Source organism: Oncorhynchus keta, chromosome 11, assembly GCF_023373465.1.
Source record: "Oncorhynchus keta strain PuntledgeMale-10-30-2019 chromosome 11, Oket_V2, whole genome shotgun sequence".
In the NCBI taxonomy this organism is placed as follows: domain Eukaryota; kingdom Metazoa; phylum Chordata; class Actinopteri; order Salmoniformes; family Salmonidae; genus Oncorhynchus; species Oncorhynchus keta.
In genome coordinates this window covers 39,180,633-39,205,927 of record NC_068431.1, presented here as the reverse complement: position 1 = coordinate 39,205,927, position 25,295 = coordinate 39,180,633, and the positions used below count along the sequence as shown (strand labels likewise).

Sequence of the window (25,295 nt, the reverse complement as noted above, 5' to 3'; positions counted from 1 at the left end):
CTCACTACCATATTTGGTGGTAAGAAAACGTTCTAAACTGATGTTTCAGTTTATAGCCCCTGTCTCTGGGTTTCCCTTTATGTCTGCTAAAATTGCTTCTTCAATAGAAATCCCCGATCACACTTGTCATGGCGAGGTGGGTTCGTTTAGCGCATGCGCAAAACATGTATTGCGGTCTTCATCTCGCGCCGAACTGCGCATGCGTAAACCAGAGGCACTTTCGATATCTTTTTTGACGAAAACCCCGAAATCGTTTTTAATTTAACAAATTAATGAGAGAAGTGACACATTCTTCCTTAGTTGTTAATTTTCTCGAAATCTTAAGGCACAACCTAGATTCGAGCAAATGTCTTGGTAGTTGAACATATTACTACTCCAACCTCATGAACGTGACAAATTGACACGTTCCTTTTCGTCAAAAACAACTATTGAAGGCCTTTGATTTGACGGCGTGCACACGCGCAGTTCGGCGCAAGACGATCGTTATACCCCATGACCTTTCTGCCCATGAGTTTTAGCTAGCCAACGTTGCCATGGCGTGATCAGGGATTTCTATTGGAAAAGCAGTTTCTGCCCATCTTCATACTGTACTGTCTTTTTTAAATTTTTATTTTATTAACAACAAATCAATACATAAAGCACATGAGGGAACACAAGCATACATAGATTACAAACAATGGACAATCGAGCTAGGGGGTACAATATCACATTACAATTACACAAGGACCTTAAGGGACATGCATATACTTACAATTTTAACAGCTTTTTTGTTAGTAGAGCATTTACATACTGTACTGTCTTTGCTACGGCTACTCCTCGACGATTGACATATACATATTGATTAACGGACAACAAATCATTGTCGTTTATGGGTGGGGCTAACAATAGCTAATGCAATTCTAGCCCCCCCATGTGGTGACGAAGTATTATTTCAAGCACCTGGTTGAAAATATTTGGTCGTGGTTTGGTGAATGGCGTTAGAAATGATAACTTCTCGGAGACTGGCATATCTGCATTATCGCACGTGTAAAAGATAATGTAACTAGCTATTGGTTACGTTGGTGGTTAAACTGGTTTGAACGGTTAAAAAGGTGCATCAAGCGGAGATCAACCAGTGTATTGTCCGTTCAATTATTGCTTCAATCCGAGATTAAAATGTACAGTGGGCGTGGCTCCCTATTTTCGTTTGGACTAGCTAACTAACATCGGCAGCAGCTAAATCAGGTGAGGCTGCACTCATTCACCACAACAAATCTGATGAGGATGAGTAAAACTCCAGTGACCACAGCTCGAGCCCGAGGAGCAAGGGGGATATGAACCACAGTTGCTCAAACGCTTCGGAGGAGCCAGTGTGGTCGGCGAACGGGAAAACAGACTCCACAAAATATGCTGATTTCCCCTCACATTGCGAAACCGTACACGAAAATGTTCCACAACTGGTGGTCACGTGTGACTCGAGCCGAATTGAATTGGAGGCCATGAGGATTAGCGGGCTCTCCGTTGGATCTCATCCCGACGAGGAGTCGTTTTGCTCGGACAGTGGGTTCGGGGGCTCCCCCGCGTCTCTTCTCCTCAGAAAACTGTCAAACGCCTCATCGTCTGTGTTGTCACCAGCCTCGTCTTTTGAAGAAAATGAGGACGACCGCGGCTGTCCTGATGAGGTCCCTCGGGTGAGTGTTGGTGGTCATGATAATGATTATAATGCTCTATCAGCTGCCATATGATTGGACCAATCGGCATGAGTCTATGTAACGTTCTGCTCAGGAAGATGCATGTGTCATTAGAATATATCATACCAAAACATCTTTGATTGTATGATTAGAACTGGTTTTGGTTCAACAGTTCTGCTTAGTTTAGTCTGAACTGATGGAAATGAGGGCAAAGTGTGACTTCTGCAGTCCCAGTAAATTTCCATCTGTCATGATGCCTGTAAATCTTATGCTTTAAAAACATTTTTTAAACTGCTGTGGAAGCACTAGTGCTGGGTGGATCTGTAAACATTGACACAGAAACTGTAAACACTTGTATCCTAGGTGCCCACTCTCCCTACCCCTCTCCTCATCCCTCTATACACAGACAGAGGCTCAACGCCTGAGACTGTATAGGCTGAGCTGGGGATAGGATAGGTTTATCACAGAACAAGGAGCCACGGGCCTCCCGAGTGGAGCAGCGTTCTAAGGCATTGCTAGAGGTGTCACTACAGACCCGGGTTCGACCCCAGGCTGTGTCGCAGCCTGCCGCGACCAGAGACCCATGAGGTGGCGCACAATTGACCCAGCATCGTCTAGGTTAGGGTAGGGTTTGGCCGGCCGAGATGTCCTTGTCCCATCTAGCGACTCCTTGTGGTGGGCCGGGCACATGCATGCTGACTTTGGTCGCCAGTTGTAGTGTTTCCTCCGACACATTGGTGCGGCTGGCTTCCGGGTTAAGCGAGCAGTGTCAAGAAGCAGTGCAGCGTTTTAGGGGACGCATGGCTCTTGGACCTTTGTACAGGAGTTGCAGCGATGGGACAAGACTGTAACTACCAATTTGGTATCACAAATTTCGTGATAAAAAGTGTTTTAAAAAAATAACAATGAGTCAGATATTTCACTGGATGTATAAGTGTGAAGCATCCGATTGGCGTTTCCACTCACTACTAAATATAGTGATGAGAGGAAGCCCAGTGGCGGCAGTGGGGGAAGATGGCGTGAGTGTAACGAAGTTCGTCTGTTGTTTGAAGAGAGTCAGACCGAAATGCAGCGTGTAGGTTACTCATGACTTTTACTCACGCCTGGTGCGTGGTGCTGGAACTGGTGGTACTGGCGCGAGGACACGCCCAGGAAGCCTGGTGCGGGGAGCTGCTACCGGAGGACTGGTGTGTGGAGGTGGCACAGGATGGGCTAGACCGTGAAGACGTACTGGAGATCTTGAGAGCAGTGTAGGCACAGGACGTGCAAGGCTAGGGATGTGCACAGGAGGCCTGGTGCGTGAGGCTGGCTCCAACTTCACCAGCTGACTAACACGCACCTCAGGTTGAGTATAGAGCGCTAACTCAGGTGCTATTAAATCCCTGACACGATCCGTCGGACGAATATTATATCTATAGCACCAAGCTAGCAACTCCCTCATTACTCTCCACTCCACTTTCCCCATTAACTCCTTCACAGTCTCTGCTTCGTTCACCTCTAACACTGGCTCTGGTTCAGGTCTCCTCCTTGGCTCCTCACGATGAACAAGGAGAGTTGGCTCAGGTTTATCTCCTGACTCAGCCATACTCTCCCTAAGCCCCCCCCCAATAAATTTTTTGGGGTGACTTTCCGGTTTCCTTGGGAAGGCGATATTCTCCCGGCTGCGCCCAGGGTCCTTTACCATCTAATATCATCTCCCAAGACCAGAAGTCCTCATATTGCTGCTCCTCACAATTAACAGGGAGAGTAGGCTCAGGTCTGACTCCTGACTCTGCCACTCTCTCTCTCTGCGCTTTCCCCCGTTACCTACGGTTTTCGCTCTGTAAAGCCGTGCTCTCCTTTTCGATTCCATACGTGTATAGCCCTCTTCGCATTGCTGTAGGGAATCCCAGGCGGGCTCCTGCACTCGCTCTGGGTCAGCCGCCCACCTGTCGATTTCTTCCCACGTCGTATAATCCCTGCTTCTGCCGTCCATAACGTCCTCCTTTAGATCCTGCCAGTTCACACGCTGCTCGGTCTGTGAATGGAGGTGGGTGATTCTGTAACGAAGTTCGTCTGTTGTTTGAAGAGAGTCAGACCGAAATGCAGCGTGTAGGTTACTCATGACTTTTAATGAAGATAATGCGGTACATGAAATAACTGAAAATACAAAAACAACAAACGAGTGAAACTAAGTACAGCCTATCTGGTGACTAACACAGAGACAGGTACAATCACCCACGAAATACAACGCGCACTCAGGCTGCCTAAATACGGTTCCCAATCCGAGACAACGAGAATCAGCTGACTCCAATTAGGAATCGCCTCAGGCAGCCAAGCCTAACTAGACACACCCCTAATAATACACACTCCCAATTAATACAAACCCCAATACGAAATACAACATATAAACCCATGTCACACCCTGGCCTACCCAAACATATAACAAAAACACAAGATACAATGACCAAGGCGTGACAGAACCCCCCCCCCCTAAGGTGCGGACTCCGGGACGCACCTCAAGAGCATAGGGAGGGTCCGGGTGGGCGTCTGTCCATGGTGGCGGTTCTGGCTCGGGACGTGGACCCCACTCCATAAATGTCCTAGTTCCTCCCCTTCGCGTCCTAGGATAATCCACCTTCTCCGCCGACCATGGCCTAATAGTCCTCACCCTGATCCCCACATAACTGAGGGGCAGCTCGGGACCGAGGGGCAGCTCGGGGACAGAGGGGCAGCTCGGGGACAGAGGGGCAGCTCGGGGACAGAGGGGCAGCTCGGGGACAGAGGGGCAGCTCGGGGACAGAGGGGCAGCTCGGGGACAGAGGGGCAGCTCGGGGACAGAGGGGCAGCTCGGGGACAGAGGGGCAGCCCGGGACAGAGGGGCAGCCCGGGACCGAAGAAGCCCGGTACTGAGAGGGAGCCCAGTATAGAGAGGAAGCTCAGTACTGAGAGGAAGCTCAGGGAGGTAGTAGGCTCTGGTAAATCCTGGCTGGCTGGCGGAACTGGAAGATTCAGGTTGACGGGCAGATCTGGAAGATTCAGGTTGACGGGCAGATCTGGAAGAGACTGGTTGTCTGGCAGATCTGGAAGAGACTGGTTGTCTGGCAGATCTGGAAGAGACTGGTTGTCTGGCAGATCTGGAAGAGACTGGTTGTCTGGCAGATCTGGAAGAGACTGGTTGTCTGGCAGATCTGGAAGAGACTGGTTGTCTGGCAGATCTGGAAGAGACTGGTTGTCTGGCAGATCTGGAAGAGACTGGTTGTCTGGCAGATCTGGAAGAGACTGGTTGTCTGGCAGATCTGGAAGAGACTGGTTGTCTGGCGGCGCTGGGCTGACTGGCGGCACTGGCGGCGCTGGGCAGACTGGGAGCACTAGCGGCGCTGGGCAGACTGGCGGCGCTGGGCTGACTGGGGGTGCTGGGCAGACTGGGAGCTCTGGCGGTGCTGGGCAGACTGGGAGTTCTGGCAGTGCTGGGCAGACTGGGAGCTCTGGCGGCGCTGGGCAGACTGGGAGCTCTGGCGGCGCTGGGCAGGCGAGGCGCACTGGAGGCCTGGTGCGTGGTGCTGGAACTGGTGGTACTGGCGCGAGGACACGCCCAGGAAGCCTGGTGCGGGGAGCTGCTACCGGAGGACTGGTGTGTGGAGGTGGCACAGGATGGGCTAGACCGTGAAGACGTACTGGAGATCTTGAGAGCAGTGTAGGCACAGGACGTGCAAGGCTAGGGATGTGCACAGGAGGCCTGGTGCGTGAGGCTGGCTCCAACTTCACCAGCTGACTAACACGCACCTCAGGTTGAGTATAGAGCGCTAACTCAGGTGCTATTAAATCCCTGACACGATCCGTCGGACGAATATTATATCTATAGCACCAAGCTAGCAACTCCCTCATTACTCTCCACTCCACTTTCCCCATTAACTCCTTCACAGTCTCTGCTTCGTTCACCTCTAACACTGGCTCTGGTTCAGGTCTCCTCCTTGGCTCCTCACGATGAACAAGGAGAGTTGGCTCAGGTTTATCTCCTGACTCAGCCATACTCTCCCTAAGCCCCCCAATAAATTTTTGGGGTGACTTTCCGGTTTCCTTGGGAAGGCGATATTCTCCCGGCTGCGCCCAGGGTCCTTTACCATCTAATATCATCTCCCAAGACCAGAAGTCCTCATATTGCTGCTCCTCACAATTAACAGGGAGAGTAGGCTCAGGTCTGACTCCTGACTCTGCCACTCTCTCTCTGCGCTTTCCCGTTACCTACGGTTCTCGCTCTGTAAAGCCGTGCTCTCCTTTTCGATTCCATATGTGTATAGCCCTCTTCGCATTGCTGTAGGGAATCCCAGGCGGGCTCCTGCAGTCGCTCTGGGTCAGCCGCCCACCTGTCGATTTCTTCCCACGTCCTATAATCCCTGCTTCTGCCCTCGGTCTGTGAATGGAGGTGGGTGATTCTGTAACGAAGTTCATCTGTTGTTTGAAGAGAGTCAGACCGAAATGCAGCGTGTAGGTTACTCATGACTTTTAATGAAGATAATGCGGTACATGAAATAACTGAAAATACAAAAACAACAAACGAGTGAAACTAAGTACAGCCTATCTGGTGACTAACACAGAGACAGGTACAATCACCCACGAAATACAACGCGCACTCAGGCTGCCTAAATACGGTTCCCAATCCGAGACAACGAGAATCAGCTGACTCCAATTAGGAATCGCCTCAGGCAGCCAAGCCTAACTAGACACACCCCTAATAATACACACTCCCAATTAATACAAACCCCAATACGAAATACAACATATAAACCCATGTCACACCCTGGCCTACCCAAACATATAACAAAAACACAAGATACAATGACCAAGGCGTGACAGAGAGATGGATTTTGGCTGACATGATTCTTTTTATCTCATTGATGAAACATTTGATCTCAGTTTTCTGTTCCCCAAGCTATGATCTACAAACAGAGTAAGTTTGTAGATTTTACCCATTGCCCCAAAAATGTAAAATGGCTTTGTTTAGAAGAAGCGCAAGGGCGAATTGAGTTCCTGTTCACTTCAGAGTAGGCACCAATAGGCTCTTGCTAGCTCGTGCTCGGCTCTGCCTTCCAACTTGCTTGTTCTTCTGCCCACTGACTAATGTGTTCCTATTGGTAATGACAGGCTGTGGTCTGTCTTGTTATAACACATCTTTGGTTTTGTCATGCTAGTAGGCCTTTTAGGGCATTAGAGTATTAGACTATATGGATAATATTAGAGACTGGACAAAGATGGGACAGGCATTCTTTGAAATCTCATTGTATTTATAATGGTAAACATGTAGTCTAGGCAACTAAGGTTTGAAGTACAATAAGGTTTGTTCAACTCAACTTGAGGTGTGGCCTCTCCTTGCCAGGGGGTTGTGTAATGTTTAGTTTCAGGTGTAGCTGCAGGCCACTGCATACATAGAGAACAGGTTGGGCAAGTATTTCCACAGATCCCCATCTGTACATATTTCCAGGGGACACGTTTAGAGTATTGTCAAACTACAGAGACTTAGAGCAGAAGAATAGAAACTCAATAAAATAGAGACATGTTAGCACCTTTTTTTATAAAAAAAAAATGTAATAAAAAAAATGAAAACGTTGATGTAAACAATGCCAGTGCTGCTGACAATTCCCTATGAAGTGACCTGCTGTAAAGAAGCAAAAAATAACAGCAAATTTAAGATGGGTTTTATTGATTAGCGTTTAGGATAATGTTAATCCAAGTCTGTTGTGGTGTCAACAGACTTGGATTCTCATGAAAACCATGAGAAATAAATAGCACAACGTGGAAGCGTCAATTATCACTTAGCAACGGCCATGGAGGAAAAAGTGACGCTCTCAGAACATTCAGACAGAAACAGCGTTGGCCGGTCTGTCCTGTTTGTCTGTCTGTGAATGACTCTGCACATACTCACTAGGCTACTTTAACGTGTGTTGTGGTCCAGAATTTTCTCAAGTTCATCACAGCTTTCAACAAAACAAGTCTAGCAGCCTGTAAATGATTGAATGTGTGCAGATGTTACACAAGATCCCAGCCCAACCCCTCTTACATGTCTTGGCTCAGTCTGATGGCCAATGGTTGTTTCCCTAGAGACACTCGGCCATAGGTCAAAGTTGTGTGATGGAGTTTGAGGTTGTCGCTCTCATGACAGTGTCTGTCAGTAAAGTCACAGGGGAGCAGGACAGACAGGAGTGAATGTAAGCTGGAGGTGTTGTACTGTACACTAAGGAATGAGGTGTAATTGCACGATTGATTGCTCTCCCCATGCAGAGTGTCACATGGAAGAAACCGAGAAGCACAGGGACCTCGTCTCCCCTCTCAGTGCCCCCCAAGAAGCCACAGCCCTGGGTGCAAGTAGTCGGACATGCAGGTTGGTTCTTTCTGTCTGACCTTTTCTTTAATTGATAAACCTTTTTAACCATTATTTAACTAGGCAAGTCAGTTAAGAACAAATTCCTATTTTACAATGACGGCCTACCCCGGCCAAACCCTCCCCTAACCCGGATGACGCTGGGCCAGTTGTGCGCCGCTCTATGGGACTCTAGATCATGGCAGGTTGTGATACAGTCCGGGATCGAACTAGGCTCTTTAGAGACGCCTCTAGCACTGAGATGCAGTGCCTTAGATTGCTGCGCCACTCGGGAGCTGACTTCTGCCTTTCTGTATAGTTAAGTTAGTCTTTCTTGCTGGCTTACTGCTAATAAGAGATGGCTGTGTAGTACCAATGTGTTTTGAGAGTATAACATGCCTCCCCCCCTTGCCCCCTCTCGTGGCTGGTGGTCCAGGGAGTTTCCATGCAGGGGACTATGGGATGCTGCTGAAGCGCTACACTGAGGGAGAGCAAAAGTGCCTGCAGAGGCTAATGGAGGACTCTCTGAGACCCTTTGTGCCAGGCTACCATGGAGTGGTGCAGCGTGCCGAGCAGGACTACAACATGATGGACGACCTGCTCACACACTTCAACTCCCCTGCCATCATGGATTGCAAGATGGGCACCCGGTGAGTGACTGTGATTTAGAGACACTGGGGGCTGGAAATATTTGCCAAAAAAAACAACTTATTTATGTAAGTTTTCAGACCCGTTGCTATGAGACTCGAAATTGAGCTCCGGTGCATCCTGTTTCCATTGATCATCCTTGAGATGTTTCTTCAACTTGATTGGAGTCCACCTGTGGTAAATTCAGTTGATTGGACATGATTAGGAAAGACACACACACAGGTCCCACAGCTGATAGTGCATGTCAGAGCAAAAACTGAGCCATGAGGTTGAAGGAATTGTCCGTAGAGCTCCGAGACAGGATTGTGTCTGCACAAATCTGGAGAAAAGTACAAAAAAATGTCTGCAGCATTTAAGGTCCCCAGGAACACAGTGGCCTCCATTCTTAAATTTAAGGAAGTTTGGAACAGAGAAGGTCCTTGATCAGCCAGGTGACCAAGTACCCGATGGTCACTCTGACAGAGCTCCTCTGTGGAGATGGAGAACCTTCCAGAAGGACAACCATCTCTGCAACACTCCCCCAATCAGGCCTTTTGGTAGAGTGGCCAGACAAGCCACTCTTCAGTAAAAGGCACAGGATTGCCCACTTGGAGTTTGCCTGAAGGACTGAGAAACCAGATTATCTGTTTTGATTAAATAAAAATTGAGCTCTTTGGCCTGAATGGGAAAAATGAATGTACAGAGAGATCCTTAATGAAAACCTGTTCCAGAGGGCTCATGACCTCAGACTGGGGTGAAGGTTCACCTTCCAACAGGACAACGACCCTAAGCACACAGCCAAGACAATGCAGAAGTGGCTTCTGGACAAGTCTCTGAATATACTTAAGTGGCCCAGCCAGAGCCTGGAATAGAACCCAATCGAACATCTCTGGAGAGACATGAAAATAGCTTTACAGCGACGCTCCCCATCCAACCTGACAGAGCTTGAGAGGATCTGCAGAGAAGAATGGGAGAAACTCCCCAAATACAGGTGTGCCAAGATTGTAGCGTCATACCCAAGGAGACTCGAGGCTGTAATCGCTGTCAAAGATGCTTCAACAAAGTACTGAGTAAAGGGTCTGAATACTTACGTAAATGTGATATATATGTTTAATTTGTCTCAACCAGTTTTTGCTTTGTTGTTATTGGGTATTGTGTGTAGATTGACTGAAGGGGGGGCAATTTAATCAATTTTATAATAAGGCTAAAATGTGGAAAAATTCAAGGTGTCTAAATACTTTCCGAATGCACTGTATAAACCAAAACATATGATATTTTTAGAACTATTGTTTGATTGCATTTTCATGCAGGTCTATAGGGAAGGCCTAATGTAATTTTTGGTAGTTAAAAATTACACAATGCACATCAGGTCACACTCAAATTAGTTCATTTCAACTGGACACTAGAAAAGTCCAGAAACATCGGACTTGGAGATGTTTTCTTTTAATTCATTTTCTTAGTGTCTCATGTGAGCTGCACTGCAACTCAGTTTCCTGTATTGTAAAGTGCACCAGTATATAGGCCCTTAGTTGACTATAACATGTAGACCACTAAACCCATTTAAAGAGAAACAAGTTATTAATGTGTTATTAACATTAAAGTCTCTCAGGGGACCCACATGGGTCCCTGACCCCAAGTTTGGGAACCACTGCAATAACCTCTCTGCTTGCTTCCTCTCTCTGTGTATCTCCTTTGCCTCCTGCATTGCAGCGCAGCCTGCCATTGGCTTTCTCACTACTCTGTAAAGAAAAGTTATTTTGTGAGAATTTATAGTAGCCTTTTTTTAAAAGATTATAGCTAGCTTAATTTCTGTCAACTGCTCCTGCTGAGGTCAGGCTCCGTTTAACGTTAACTTGTAACTTCATCCTTCTAGCCAGCTAGTTGTACAGTGAGCTATCTGGCTAACAGTAGCCAGGGCACCGTTAGCTAGCCGTCTGACTGAAATATCAGCAACTATTTACCAATTGTACACCCATTCCCTGAAGTCAGGTTTTTTGTTTGTTTGGGGGATGTCTGTTGACACGGCAGGAGTCAAGGGACGTTAAAAGAATCACCGTAGATCCCTGTGTTACTCAGGAGGCTTAACGTGCTTGAGGCGTCACTACAGACCCGGATTCGCAACCAGGAGATGGCACACAATTGGCCCAGCGTTGTCCGGGTTAGGGGAGGGTTTGTCCGTTTTGGGATGTCCTTGTCACATCGCTTTCTGGCGACTCCTGTGGCGGGTCGGGCGCATGCACGCTTCCAGGTTTAGCGAGCAGTGTGTCAAGAAGCAGTGCGACGTGGCAGCGTCGTGTTTCTGGGGACGCATGGCTCTCGACCTTCGCCTCTCCCGAGTCCCATCGCTGCAACTTCTGTACGGACAAGACTGTAACTACCAATTGGGGAGGAAAAAATCAAATGTATTTTTAAAAAATCCTTATGTCTGGCATTTCGCAAGACCATTGTCAGCAGCGTCTCTCTCTGCCACTTGCCAGCATTGGTCTGGCCAGAGGTAGTTTGTTTCACATCTCGGCTTGTACCTTGGGCATTGTTTGCCGTTGGGCAGAGTGGTAAATGAAATGTGCTGCTGACAAGGCACATGCCGGGGGAGCAGGCGACCATAACGAGCATACCTGAATGATGATTTCACTCGTTCGCAGAGGCAGGTGTGTCTAGAATATTAGCGTTCTGAGATTTGATCAATGCTGGGAATGCAATAAGTAGGTAAACTATAATTAACAGAATAATACGGTTAGTGAACACTTTCACAATTTTTTTAAAAAGTGCGGAAATGGTGATTATATGCGTTGACCCTTTAGTACATCCCTGCTTGTGTTGAGTATTTATGTGATATTAAGCTGTCTGCTCTGTTAGGACATACTTGGAAGAGGAGCTGGCGAAGGCTCGGGAGCGGCCCCAGCCTCGTCAGGACATGTATGAGAAGATGGTGGACGTGGACCCAGAGGCCCCCACTACAGAGGAGCGAGCACTACAGGCAGTACTCAAGACCAGATACATGCAGTGGAGAGAGACCCTAAGCTCCACCACCACTCTGGGCTTCCGCATCGAGGGACTCAAGGCACAGACACACAAACACAGACACACAAACACAGACACAGACACACAAACACAGGCAGTCTGGGGAAAGTGAACTGAGCAAGTTGAGCCTGCTCTGAGGTTGCCCAGGTGTAAAAATCCCCATTGTTTAAGTCACATGTGTCAAACACAAGGACACATTTCTATCAGGCAGCAAGCACTGCCAACTGTCTGTGTGCCAAATGGCAGCGCGTTGCCACACATGCCCCTCCTCCCAGACCCACACACATGAGCCAGCCAGTGTGCCATTCATATCATTACTATTGAGACTGACCGAATCTTCTACCAGCTAAAAGTCATTGCTAAGTTTAATTTCCGTGTGAATAAAGGATTTGCACGCTAGTATAAATTACTACTAAAGGACACACGCTAGTATAAATTACTACTAAAGGACACACGCTAGTATAAATTACTACTAAATGACACTAGGGCACACGCAAGTATTAAGGAGTCATAAATTGTCATCTACTTTATGTAATTACAGCCTGAATTCAATGTGGCTTTCACTCGCCGTGGAGTGAAAGTGCACAGACATGCCACAGTCCTAGGTTTCTAAAGCTTAACAATGAACAACCAAAAGAACAAACCTACAACAAAACACCATTGCGAAGGAGAAACATGTAGGCCTATTACAGCAACATTTGAGCAGTAGCCTCTGCTGACTACTCAACTGCAACAAGTTGAGCAGTACACAGTACACTGTACGGAACCTTATTCGCTGTCACTAGCCAGCTACCTCCCGGTACTCAACCCTGCTCCTTAGACTGCTTTGCCCTATTTATATAGTCATTGAACACTGGTCAATTTTAATAATGTTTACATTTTTACCCACTTCATATGTATATACTGTATTCTAGTCATGGCTCATCCTATATAACTCCTCCTGTACACACCTTTACTATTCATATACTATCTCTACAGTGCCGTCAAAGTATAAATACCCCTTGACTTATAGCACATCTTGTTGTTACAGCCTGAATTCAAAATTTATTAAAATAAAATAGCACCCATCTACACACAATACTCAAGAATGACAAAAGTGAAAATATGTTATTTCAAATTTGATAAACCAAATATAGAAATATTTAATTTACATAAGTATTCACACTGCCTGAGTCAATGCATGTAAGAATCACCTTTGGCAGCGGTTACAGCTGTGAGTCTTTCTGGGCAAATCTCTAAGTGCTTTGCACACCTGGACTGTACAATATTAGCCCATTTATCCTTTAAAAAAATTATTCCAGCTCTGTGAAGTTGCTTGTTGATCATTGCTAGACAGCCATTTTCAAGTTTTGCCATAGATTTTCAAGCAGATTTAAGTAAACTGTATCTAGGCCACGCAAACATTCAATGTTGTCTTGGTAAGCAACTTCAGTGTATATTTGGCCTTGTGTTTTAGGTTATTGTCCTGCTGAAAGGTGAAAATATATATTCAGACTGAACCAGGCTTTCCTCTAGGACTTTTCCTGTGCTTAGCTCTAATCCATTTATTTTTATCCTAAAAAAAACACCCTAGTCCTTGCCGATGACGATCATACCCATAACACGATGCAGCCACCAACCATGTATGAAAATATGAAGTGGTACTCAGTGGTGTTGGATATTCCTCAAACATAATGGTTTGTATTCAGGACATAATGTTTATTTCAGTGCCTTTATTGCAAACAGGATGCATGTTTTGGAATATTTTATTATTCTGTACAAGCTTCCTTTTAACTCTGTCGTTTAGGTTAGTATTGTGGAGTATTCTGTTGATCTATCCTCTGTTTTCTCCTATCGCAGCCTTTAAACTCTTAACTGTTTTAAATTCACCATTGGATTTGTGGTGAAATCCCTGAGTGGTTTCCTTCCTCTCGGGCAACTGACTTAGGAAGGAGGCCTGTATCTTTGTAGTGACTAGGTGTATTTATACACTATACAAAGTGTAATTAATAACTTCACCATGCTCAAAGGGATATTTATCTGCTTTTTTATTTTTACCCTTGGGTGTCCTTTGAGAAGGATTGGATTGGAAAACCTTGTGGTTGAATCTGTTAGAATTTCACTGCTAGATTGTGGGGTATTGTATGGTTGAAGGGGGAAACAATTATGTAATCAAATTTAGAATAAGGCTGTAACATATCAAAATGTGGAAAACAGAAGGGGTCTGAATACTTTCCACATTTTGTTGTCACTGGCCTACACACAATACCCCATGTTGTCAAAGTGGACTTGTGTCTTTAGAAAGAAAGAAAAATTAAAAGCTGGAATATCAAGTATTCAACCCCTTTGTTATGACAAGTCTAAATATGTTATGGAGAACAAATGTGCTTAACAAATCTCATAAGTTGCGTGGACTCACTCTGTGCAATATTACTGTTTAACATGATTTAAAAAAAATACCTCATCTCTGTACCCCAAACATATCTGTAAGTTCCCTCAGTCGAGCAGTGAATTTCAACCACAAAGACCAGTAAGATTTTCCAATGCCTCCCAAAGAAGGGAACCTATTGGTAGATGGGTAAAATAAAAAAGCAGACATTTGAATATCCTTTTGAGTATTGTGAAGTTATTAATTACACTTTGGATGGTGCATCAATATACCCAGTCACTACAAATATACAGGCGTCCTTCCTAACACGGTTCCCGGACAGAAAGGAAACCGCTCAGGGATTTCACCAGGAGGCCAATGGTGACAGATTTTGAGTGTATGAGCAATACTCCATCACCTATTCTGTCTTCCTCTTGTGATGATTTAGTTGAACTTTAGTAGCAAATTAAGGGCAACCATTGATGCCATATCCCAACGGAGAGGCCCTTGGATGAGTGAGGAAACTAATACATTGAAGAGCAATTGCAGAAAGGCAGAGATGAAGTGGAGAAAGGCAGAGATGAAGTGGAGAAAGGCAGAGATGAAGTGGAGAAAGGCAAAAGTTACAGGTCCGTTATGATATTCTGAGACAGCAACTTGGCATATATAACAGGAAAATGAGAAATGCCAGACGGGCTCATTTTCCTCACTTGATCACTAAATAATTAGAATAATATGAAAGTGCTTTTCTCGACCATTGGTCTGATAAATCCTACCCCTGCAAACCTATGTGAACTTTCCTCCACATCTGAATGTGATGAGTTTGCGGCATATTTCAGAGATAAGAAACATTAGGCTGGGTATCGGTCAAACAAGACCTGATGAGGAGTTTGACCTGTGCCCTAGCCTACCACGCAAAGGCACTATGGATTTATTTTCCCTGGTTGACACAGACATGCTCAGGAAAAACATATCACAATTTAAACCTTTTACCTGCCTTCTCAATCTTATCCCCACCACCTTCAAAAGTGTTTAATTGCATATCTGAAGAAATGCAAGCTATTATTAATCACTCCCTGTTCACAAGCACTATTCACAACAGCTATTGTGAAACCCCTTCTGAAGAAAATCTAGATTCTCCAGCCTTAATGTGGTAAATGATCTTAGAGCCAACACAGATGCCAAACAGCTCTGTCCTTGTACTCTTGAATTTAAGTTCTGCATTTGATACTGTTGACCACAATGTCCTTCTGGACAGACTGGAGAGGTGGGTTGGCCTCACCGGTCCAGTTCTAAATTGGTTTAGGACCTATTTAACTGGTCAAGAGTTTTCTTTGTCACCAACATAACTCAGAAAATACATATCATGTGGCTTTCCAAAAGGTTTGATTTTTGGTCCGGTACTGTTCAGTTTATATATGTTACTTCTTGACAGCGTTATCGGACAGCACAGCATTGATTTTCACTGCTACGCTGATACACAGCTTTACAGTTCTGTGTCACCAGAGGATTTTAGCTCCACAGATAAATGATTAGACTGTATTATTAGTGATTTAAATACTTGGATGGTTCAAAACTTCCTACAGCTAAATCAAGACCAGGCCGAGGTATATATTGTTGGAGCCAAAGCACAGCGAGATAATCTGTCCGCACATTTTAATTCACGGGCAATAAAGATAAAACCCCATGTAAAAATAAAAATAAAACCTAGGTGTGATAGAATTTACACGTTAGGAACGTGACCAAAATAGCTTTTTACCACCGGAGGAATGTTGCCAAGGTGTGTCTATTTCTCTCAGGCTGATACAGAGAGACTCATCCATGTTTTTATTACAAGCAGGCTTGACTACTGTAATGCTCTCCTGTCTGGTCTACCCAAGAAAGCCATTGGTCATCTCCAAAACATACAGAATGCTGCAGCACTGGTCCCAAGACCAGACGGAGAGCACACATCACACTGGTTTTAAGGTCTCTGTACTGACTGCCTGTGAGTTTTAGAATTAATTTTAAGATTCTTCTATTGGTTTTTAAATCAATCCACGATTGGGCCCCCCGATATGTCAGACAGGCTTTTAAGATATGTACCCAGTAAGTCCCTCGTCCTCCGGCACTGGCCTTTTAACTGTCCCAAAGCCTAGGACCAAGAGGCATGGAGAGGCAGCCTTTAGTTACCATGCCCCCAGCCTCTGGAATAGCCTGTCAGAGAACCTGAGGGGAGCTGAAACTGTAGACCTAGTTAAATGAGATCTTAAAACACACCTTTTCTGCTTTGTTTTTCCTTAGGGTGCTTTTAGATGTTCAGTTTGTATTATTCTTGTTTTCTTATCATGTTTGTTGTAGAGTAAATATTTCAGTGTATTTTCATTGTTTTGTATTTTTTTTCCTGTGACGCACCTTGTTGCATTCCATGTCTGAAATGTGCTGTGTAAATAAAGCTTGATTTTATTTGACTTTAAAACAGTTTAATAGCTGTGATGGGAGAATTTAGTTACTCCACAGTACTAACCTAAATGACTGACAAGAAGGACGCCTGTACAGAATACAAATATACCAAAATCTTGTTTTCAGTAAGACACTAAAGTAAAAACTGCAAAAAATGTGGTAAGGAAATTATTTTTAGGATAAAAATAAACTGAATAGAGCAAAGCACAGGAAAAATCCTAGAGGAAAACTTGGTTCAGTCTGCTTTCCACCAGCCACTGCGAGATGAATTTACCTTTCAGCAGGACAATAACCTAAAACACAAGGCCACGTGTTGCTTACCAAGATGACATTGAATGTTCCTGAGTGGCCTAGTTACAGTTGACTTAAATCATCTTGGAAAATCTGTCAAGACATGAAAATGGCTGTCGAGCAATGATCAACAAACAATAAGACAGAGCTTGGAGAATTTTAAAAGAATAGTGTGCAAATATTGCATAATCTAGGTGAGCAAAGCTCTTAGAGACTTCCCCAGAAAGAGCCACGGCTGTAAACCCTGCCAAAGGTGATTCTAACATGTATTGACTCAGGGGTGTGAATACTAATGTAAAGGATATATTTCTGCATTTGATCATTAAATTTGCAAAAATGTCTAAACATGTTTTCACTTTGTCATTATGGGGTGTTATGCGTAGATGGGTGAGAAAGAAATCTATATGAATCCGTTTTGAATTCTGTCCAACACAGCAAAATATGGATTAAGTCTAGGGGAAGGAATACTTTCTGAAGGCACTATAGAGATAATATGGACAGTATATTTATATAAAAGGTGTGCAGTAGTTTTTAGTGAGCCATGACTAGAATACAGTATATACATATAAAGTGGGTAAAATGGTATGTAAACATTTGTTGAAGTGACCAGTGTTCAATGACTATAAGGTATAGCCGTCTCTAAGGTGCAGGGTAAAGTACAGGGTGGTAGCAGGCTAGTAACAGTGACTAAGGTTCAGGGTACTGTACTGGGCGTAGGCCTGGCTTGTGGTCAATGTTTAACAGTTTAATCGCCTGGAGATAAAAGCTGTTTATCATTCTCTTGATCCCAACTTTGTAGATCCCAACATGTAGTCTCCTCCTTCCTAGATGATAGTGGGGTGAACAGGCCGTGGCTCTGGTGGCTGAGGTCTTTTGACGATCTTCTTGGCCTTCATGTGACACTGGGTGTTTTAGATGTCCTGGAGGGCAGGCAGTGTGCTTTGATGATGCTTTGGGCTGACCGCACCATCCTCTGGAGAGCCCTGCGGTTTAGGACGGTGCCATTTGTATTTTTTATTTAACTTGGCAAGACAGTTAGGAACAAATTCTTATTTACAATGACGGACTACGCTGGGCCAATGTTGCGCCGCCCTATGGGACTCCCAATCATGGCCGGTAGTGATACAGCCTGGAATCGAACCAGGATGTCTGTAGTGACGCCTCAAGATGCAGTGCCTTAGACCGCTGCGCCACTCGGGAGCTCCAATTGCTGTACCAGGCTGTGATACAGCCCGACATTATGCTCTCACGGGTGCCTACCTTCACCACTTGGGTGAACTGCAAATTTTTCCTAAGCTATAGTTTTATGAAAGAAGTTAAGCAAAGTTTCTATTCTTTAAAAAGGTTATTGGAAATGTTCTTGAAATATTTCTTATGTTTATCCTTAAGCAAGAAGTTACGAAATTAGGATCTTGAAAATAAAGTTATTGGATTTGTTCTTTATTTCAATATAGCTAAACCCTTAAACTCAGGGCAGTGAGAGAATAAGATCATGAAAGCAAATTAATTGTTTAATTCACCCACAAACTTTGTCTGAATGTTTCAGTATTGATTATTATAAACCCAAGAACATGTTTTAGAACAGTACTCTCAGTACAAATATGCTAAAATGATTGCCAGTGCTAGCTAAGAAGTTCATAAGAAAATTATTAAATCTTAGTTTAAGTGCAATTCATCAACAACATCCTATCTTTTTCTTAAGAAGCTTCTTAATTTTTTTTGCGTAAAAAGTGTTTTCTGTGAGTCTAGGCCCAGGACCCAGTTCCACAGGGATGTGTTCAGACCCAGGCCCCTGAGCTTAGTGATGAGCTTGGAGGGAACTATGGTGATGAAGGTTGAGCTGTAGTCAATGAACAGCATGATTACATAGGTATTTATATTGTCCAGGTGGGATAGGGCAGTGTGCTGTGCAGCGGCGATTGTGTCGTCCGTGGATCTGTTGAGGTGGAATCCTTAACTAGCCTCTTGAAGCACTTCGTGATGATAGAAGTGAGTGCTACGGGGCGATAGTCATTTAGTTCAGTTACCTTCACCTTCTTTGGTACAAGAACAATGGTGGACATCTTGAAGCAAGTGGGTACTACAGAATGGGATATGGAGATTTTGAATATGTCTGTAAACACTCCAGCCAGCTGGACTGCACGTGCTCTGAGGACGTGGCTTGAGAGGCCGTCTGGGCTGGCAGTCTTGCGAGGGTTAAAATGCTTAAATGACTTACTCACGTCGGGCAAGGAGAACGAGAGCACACCATCCTCGTTAGTGGAGGGGGCCCACGTTGGTGGCTCCATGTTTTCCTCGAAGCAGGCAAAGGTGTTTGTTTAGCTTATCCGGGAGCGCGGTGTCGGTGTCCGAGGTGGCTGGCTATCCCTTTATAATACATGATTGTCTGGAGTTCCTGCCACATTTCTCGTGTCGTTTTGCCTCTAGATGGAATGCTGCCGTCTGTCCAGGGTTGTTGGTTTGGATAAGTTGTAATCGTCACAGTGGCAACAACATCCTCTATGCACTTCCTGATGAACCCAGTGTATACGTCGATACTATTCTCAGAGGCGACCCGGGAAAATGTTCCGGTCCGCGTGATCAAAACAATCTTGAATCATAGATTCCAATTGGTCAGACCAATGTTAAACAGTCCTTACCACGGGTGCTTCCTGATGGAAGTTTCTGCCTATAGGTGTGATATGATTTTCCGAAGAGAGGGCGGGGGAGGGCCTTGTAGCTGTAGCAATGGTCATGAGTGTGTGAGTATAGCCCAGGAGATGTTGACAGAATTTCGGTAGCGTTTTCCTCAGATTTTCTTTGTTAAAGTCCCCATCTGCATTACATGCAGCCTCAGGATATGCGGTTTCCAGACCTAAATGTCATTCCCTGAGGATGTGTAGCCTAAAGACCGGTGTATATAGAGTTACCCGTTTGGGCTTGAATGTCTAATCCAGTTGGCACATAGTCCAGGGCAGTTCCTTGAGAGCTGTCGTGGTGTCTGCTTGGGGGGGAATATACACGACAGTGATGATGACCAAAGAAAATTATCTTTGGAGGTAATGAGGTCGGCATTTGATGGTGAGATATTACAGATCGGGAGAACAAAAGGACTTGAGTCCCTGTACGTTACCACAATGCTATTTGTCTTTCTCACTCATGATTCATGATTCATTCATGATTATCCGTAATCATGGTAGCATCCACATTAGTGTTGGTCTTCAGAAACATATTATATTCTTATATTCAATAAAATTAACTCCAAAATGTCACAATACATTATTTACCATTAATTTCTACTGGCACAACATAATCTGAATCACAACCAAATCAAACTGCAAATGCATCCAACAACTTTGTAGAGTCACAATCTTGATATAGTCATCACGTGCCAGGAATATGTGGCCAAAATATTAAACTTTTGACTACTTTAATATACATTTAAGTGAATTTGTCCAAATACTTATGACAAATTCAAAATGCATTCATTCCTAAATGGTAAAACGTATATGAAAATGCCCTCAAATAAAAAGTGACAATCTGTAATGTCGCCTCATATGAAACATTTGAAACAGCATCCAAAATGCTGTAGTATAGAGCTAAATTAAACTTTTTAGTTGCACTTGTCAAATAAATATGTAGGGGAGTGTATCACAGAAGTTTTACCTGCTGTACTGGAAGTGTAACTTTTGTTCAATGTGAGTCACTGTGTTATTGTTCTCCAGTGTGAGTCACTGTGTTATTGTTCTCTAGTGTGAGTCACTGTCTTAATGCTCTCCAGCGTGAGTCACTGTCTTATTGCTCTCCAGTGTGAGTCACTGTGTTATTGCTCTCCAGTGTGAGCCACTGTCTTATTGCTCTCCAGTGTGAGTCACTGTCTTATTGCTCTCCAGCGTGAGTCACTGTCTTATTGCTCTCCAGCGTGAGTCACTGTCTTAATGCTCTCCAGCGTGAGTCACTGTCTTATGGCTCTCCAGCGTGAGTCACTGTCTTATGGCTCTCCAGCGTGAGTCACTGTCTTATTGCTCTCCAGCGTGAGTCACACTGTCTTATTGCTCTCCACCGTGAGTCACTGTCTTAATGCTCTCCAGCCTGAGCCACTGTCTTATTGCTCTCCAGCGTGAGTCACTGTCTTAATGCTCTCCAGCGTGAGTCACTGTCTTATTGCTCTCCAGCGTTGAGACACTGTCTTATTGCTCTCCAGTGTGAGTCACTGTGTTATTGCTCTCCAGTGTGAGCCACTGTCTTATGGCTCTCCAGCGTGAGTCACTGTCTTATGGCTCTCCAGCGTGAGTCACTGTCTTATTGCTCTCCAGCGTGAGTCACTGTCTTAATGCTCTCCAGCCTGAGCCACTGTCTTATTGCTCTCCAGCGTGAGTCACTGTCTTAATGCTCTCCAGCGTGAGTCACTGTCTTATTGCTCTCCAGCGTGAGTCACTGTCTTATTGCTCTCCAGCGTGAGTCACTGTCTTATTGCTCTCCAGCGTGAGTCACTGTCTTAATGCTCTCCAGCGTGAGTCACTGTCTTATTGCTCTCCAGCGTGAGTCACTGTCTTAATGCTCTCCAGCGTGAGTCACTGTCTTATTGCTCTCCAGCGTGAGTCACTGTCTTTTGGCTCTCCAGCGTGAGTCACTGTCTTATTGCTCTCCAGCGTGAGTCACTGTGTTATTGCTCTCCAGTGTGAGTCACTGTCTTAATGCTCTCCAGCGTGAGTCACTGTCTTATTGCTCTCCAGCGTGAGTCACTGTGTTATTGCTCTCCAGCGTGAGTCACTTTCTTATTGCTCTCCAGCGTGAGTCACTGTCTTATTGCTCTCCAGTGTGAGTCACTGTCTTATTGCTCTCCAGTGTGAGTCACTGTGTTATTTCTCTCCAGCGTGAGTCACTGTGTTATTGCTCTCCAGCGTCTTGAAAATGGAACCAGAGTTTAGTTATATGTTCGGGCAGCGCAGGTATTTTAGGATTTTATGGAGCTGACCTGCTCACTTCCAGGTTTCGTTGAAATTAATAAAAGCATCTCATGCGCTGCAAAAGTTGGTCCAATGTTAGCAAGCCAGTAAAACTGTTTGCATGTGAACAACTATTTTCACATCTTGTGACTATAATCTTCGGCATCCCAAAAATACTCCGGACTTGCCCGTTGGGAAAGTGCCTTTCAGATGTAAATGTCCCTGAGGATGTGTAGCCAAAAGACTTGTGTATATAAAGTTACCCGTTTGTGCTCGCATGTCTAAACCATTGTTAAATCCTTGTGTAGAAGGCTGATGGTCTGTGCAACACAGACTTTAAAAGGACCAAGAGCAGAGAAGAGGTGATGCAGGCACTGCAGGACTTTGTGGGTTGCAACACCCTCATTCTGGTGAGTGTTTCTCTTTCTCTTAAAGCTGAAATTTGCTTAAGGTGAAACAGAGCCACTGTTAATTAAACAGAAGAGCAGAGCATCTAGCATTGTGATCAAAAATATTTTCAGTACCTTCTCTGTTCTATTGCGCATATAATGATGTGCAATGACGTCAACGGGGGGGGGGAGTGTTTGTTGTTTGGAGTAACTTCTTTTTTTGTAATATCGCAAATGGAACGTGGCAGTTTTAACAAGTATATATTCCAGCTTTAATCTTACCCCCTTTTACCTTTGTCTTCCTCTCTCAGGATTATAGATCTCTCTCTCTTCTCTTTCAGAAGGGATATCTGAGACGAATGAAGGATCTTCGACTGGTGTTGGAGACATCCATCTTCTTCAGAACACACGAGGTAAGCCATTTTCCACTGCTTTCAATGGTATAATGCATATGCTTTGCATGTCTTGATGCTGGTCTCTGAATGGCGAGGTGCACACTGACATCTGTTTCTCTCTACAGGTGGTGGGCAGCTCCCTACTATTTGTGCATGACAGTACAGGGAAGACAGGAGTATGGATGATTGATTTTGGGAGGACTGTCTCCCTGCCGCCGCCTCTCACCCTGGACCACCGCACCCCCTGGATAGAGGGCAACCGAGAGGATGGGTACCTGTGGGGGCTGGATAACCTCATTGATGTCCTGACCGATATGCTGCATCTCACCTGAACCTCACTCTTGAATGATTGACACAGGACCTCATCCCAACCAAAACACCCTTTCCCACATGAACCAAATCCGAATGGCCATTTCAACTTTTAACTGAGAGGGTTGACAAACGAGAGACTGTTCACATATTGGACTCGGATTCTGTGTTGGGCTTTAGGGGGTACTGGACTACCGTCTGTGGCTATAATGAAGGCAATGGGAGAGGAACAGAGGTGTATGTGGTGGACAAAGGAAAATAGTAGCACTAGTTCCTCAGAAGAATTATACTACAGCAATGCAAAATGAAACACTGCCCTTTTATCATCTTCCACATAATTCCCCCCCCCAAACAAATTCTGCCATTTTGTTCCATTACAATTGTTCTTAATACTCATTAGCTCTAAGTGTTTCTTACTCCAGGTTTGAGGGCTGTAGGACCTAAACAATTAATGTTGATACTATACTATTATACATAATGGAGTGGCCCTTAATAGAGGACTCGTAAAACCTCTTGAGAACTGTGTTAATGAACACTGCCTTCAAGTTTGTTTATTAGTCATATACTCATGATATACAGTGCATTCGGGAAGTATGCAGGCCCCTTGACCTTTTTCCACATTCTGTTACATTCCAGCCTTATTCTAAAATGGATTCAATATTTTTTTCCCTCAAATCTACACACAATACCCCCTAATGACAAAGCAAAAGCAGGTTTTTAGAATTATTTGCAAATGTATAAAAATTAAAACGTATATCACATTTACATGAGTATTCAGACCCTTTACTCAGTACTTTGAAGTACCTTTGGCAGCGATTACAGCCCTCGAGTCTTCTTGGGTATGACTCTACAAGCTTGGCACACCTGTATTTGGGGAGTTTCTCCCATCCTTCTCTGCAGATTACCTCAAGCGCTTGGGTTCAAGTCCGGGCTCTGGCTCGTCCACTCAAGGACATTCAGAGACTTTTCCCGAAGCCACTCCTGCGTTGTCTTGGCTGTGTGTTTCGGGTCGTTGTCCTGAACCTTCGCTCCCAGTCTGTGGTCCTGAGCGTTCTAGAGCAGGTTTTCATCAAGGATCTCTCTGTACTTTGCTCTGTTAATGTACCTGAGGATGTACCTGAGCTCTATTTCGAGTCTCCTAGCAAAGGGTCAGAATACTTATGTAAATAAGGTATTTATTTTTTATAATTTAATAAATGTGTCATCATGGGGTATAGCATGTAGATTAATGATGGAAAAACATTTTATTTAATACATTTTTGAATAATGCTGTAATGGAACAAAATGTGTGAAAAGGAAAGGGTTCTGAATACTTTATGAATGCACCGTACATAGTGCAACGAAATACTTACTTGCAGGTTCAGCTCATGACAATATAAATTAAGTGAATCATTTTTTGGGGGGCCATAAATATAATTCAAGGCGGCACTCTGACAAATTGTGAATTTACATGTGCCAGGGAATTGTGCAATAATAAATAGACATTGTGCAGTAATATAAATAGGTGTGCGTGTGTGTGTGAGTCCATGTGTGGTAGGGTGCAGGGAGTCTGTTGTTCCGGCAATCAGTCCCGGTTCAAGAATGAAGTAGTCTGTTGGCTTGTGGGTAAAAACTGTCTCTGAGATGGTGGTCCGGGAACAGACGGTAACGGAGTGAATAGTCCATGGCTGGGCTGAGCGGGGTTCTTGTCCTGTATGGAGGGGAGCACGGTTCCAGTGATGTACTGGGCAGTCTTCACCACCCTCTGAAGGGCCTTGCGGTCGTGAATGGAGCAGTTTCTGTACCAAGCCGGGATGCAGCCGGTCAGGATGCTGTCGATGTTGCTGCGGTAGAATTAGGAGAGGACCCGGGGGAGCGTGCCGATTTTCTTCAGCCACCTGAGAAATTAGAGACGCAGTTGCACCTTCTTGACCAGGGCTGTGGTGTTGTCTGTCACTGTGAGGTTCTCTGATGTGGACGCAGAGGAACCTGAAGCTGCTGACTCCACTGCAGTGTTGTTGAATCCCTGCTTCCTGAAGTCGGCAATCAACTCCTTTGTTTTGCACCACACATTTATCCGCTTGTTTGAGAGAGAAACAGCCTAGTTATCCTGTAAGAATGTGTGACTTTAGAGGGCAATGTAGGACCCAAATAACATGCTTCCAGGCGTAGAGCCTAGTGGGGTATCCTGCAGGCTGAAACAATGACAGCATTTGTGAATCTTAAATATCCAAAATATAATCCGACAAGGGGAGTTCTTCACTTGCACAAAGTGCCACTGCACAAATACTTTTCTATTGATGAGACTGTTATGCCCCCCCCACCTTTGCTATACAGTACAACTAAGATATGAAGGCAAAGGCCAAATGTACAACTATAAGTGTGTTGATGGATTTCGTAATATTATGTGAGTAGCAGTTTATCAAATTGGCAGATTGAGATGTCCTGGAACTGAGTTGAACAACTGTGATATTTTGAGCAATGTCTGCAACTGGTTTCTTAGACCAGGCTACCTAAATGGAAGCCATTAAAATGTGGACCAACTCTTGTCTTGCGGTAA

At 44.7% G+C, this 25,295-nt stretch overlaps 1 protein-coding gene across 2 annotated transcripts; it reads left to right on the top strand.

Moving 5' to 3' along the window:
* The first annotated feature begins 925 nt into the window (after positions 1-925).
* LOC118390236 (inositol-trisphosphate 3-kinase C-like) lies at positions 926-25,295 on the top strand. Of its 2 annotated transcripts, none has more exons than XM_035780589.2 (7): positions 926-1,670; positions 7,929-8,028; positions 8,444-8,657; positions 11,491-11,695; positions 21,972-22,073; positions 22,364-22,465; positions 22,573-25,295. In XM_035780589.2, exons 1-7 carry the CDS (start codon positions 1,314-1,316, stop codon positions 22,777-22,779), a joined length of 1,287 nt encoding a protein of 428 aa, XP_035636482.1. In that variant the 5' UTR covers positions 926-1,313; the 3' UTR covers positions 22,780-25,295. The 2 variants fall into 2 exon arrangements, with proteins under 2 accessions (XP_035636482.1, XP_035636483.1); XM_035780590.2 differs by having other exon boundaries at positions 927-1,670; positions 22,394-22,465.

Coding starts and splice junctions, on each gene's coding strand:
- LOC118390236 (XM_035780589.2), top strand. CDS start 1,314: ATGAACCACAGTTGCTCAAACGCTTCGGAGGAGCCAGTGTGGTCGGCG. Junction 1,671..7,928: donor GTCCTGATGAGGTCCCTCGG/GTGAGTGTTGGT, acceptor CTCCCCATGCAG/AGTGTCACATGGAAGAAACC. Junction 8,658..11,490: donor GATTGCAAGATGGGCACCCG/GTGAGTGACTGT, acceptor CTGCTCTGTTAG/GACATACTTGGAAGAGGAGC.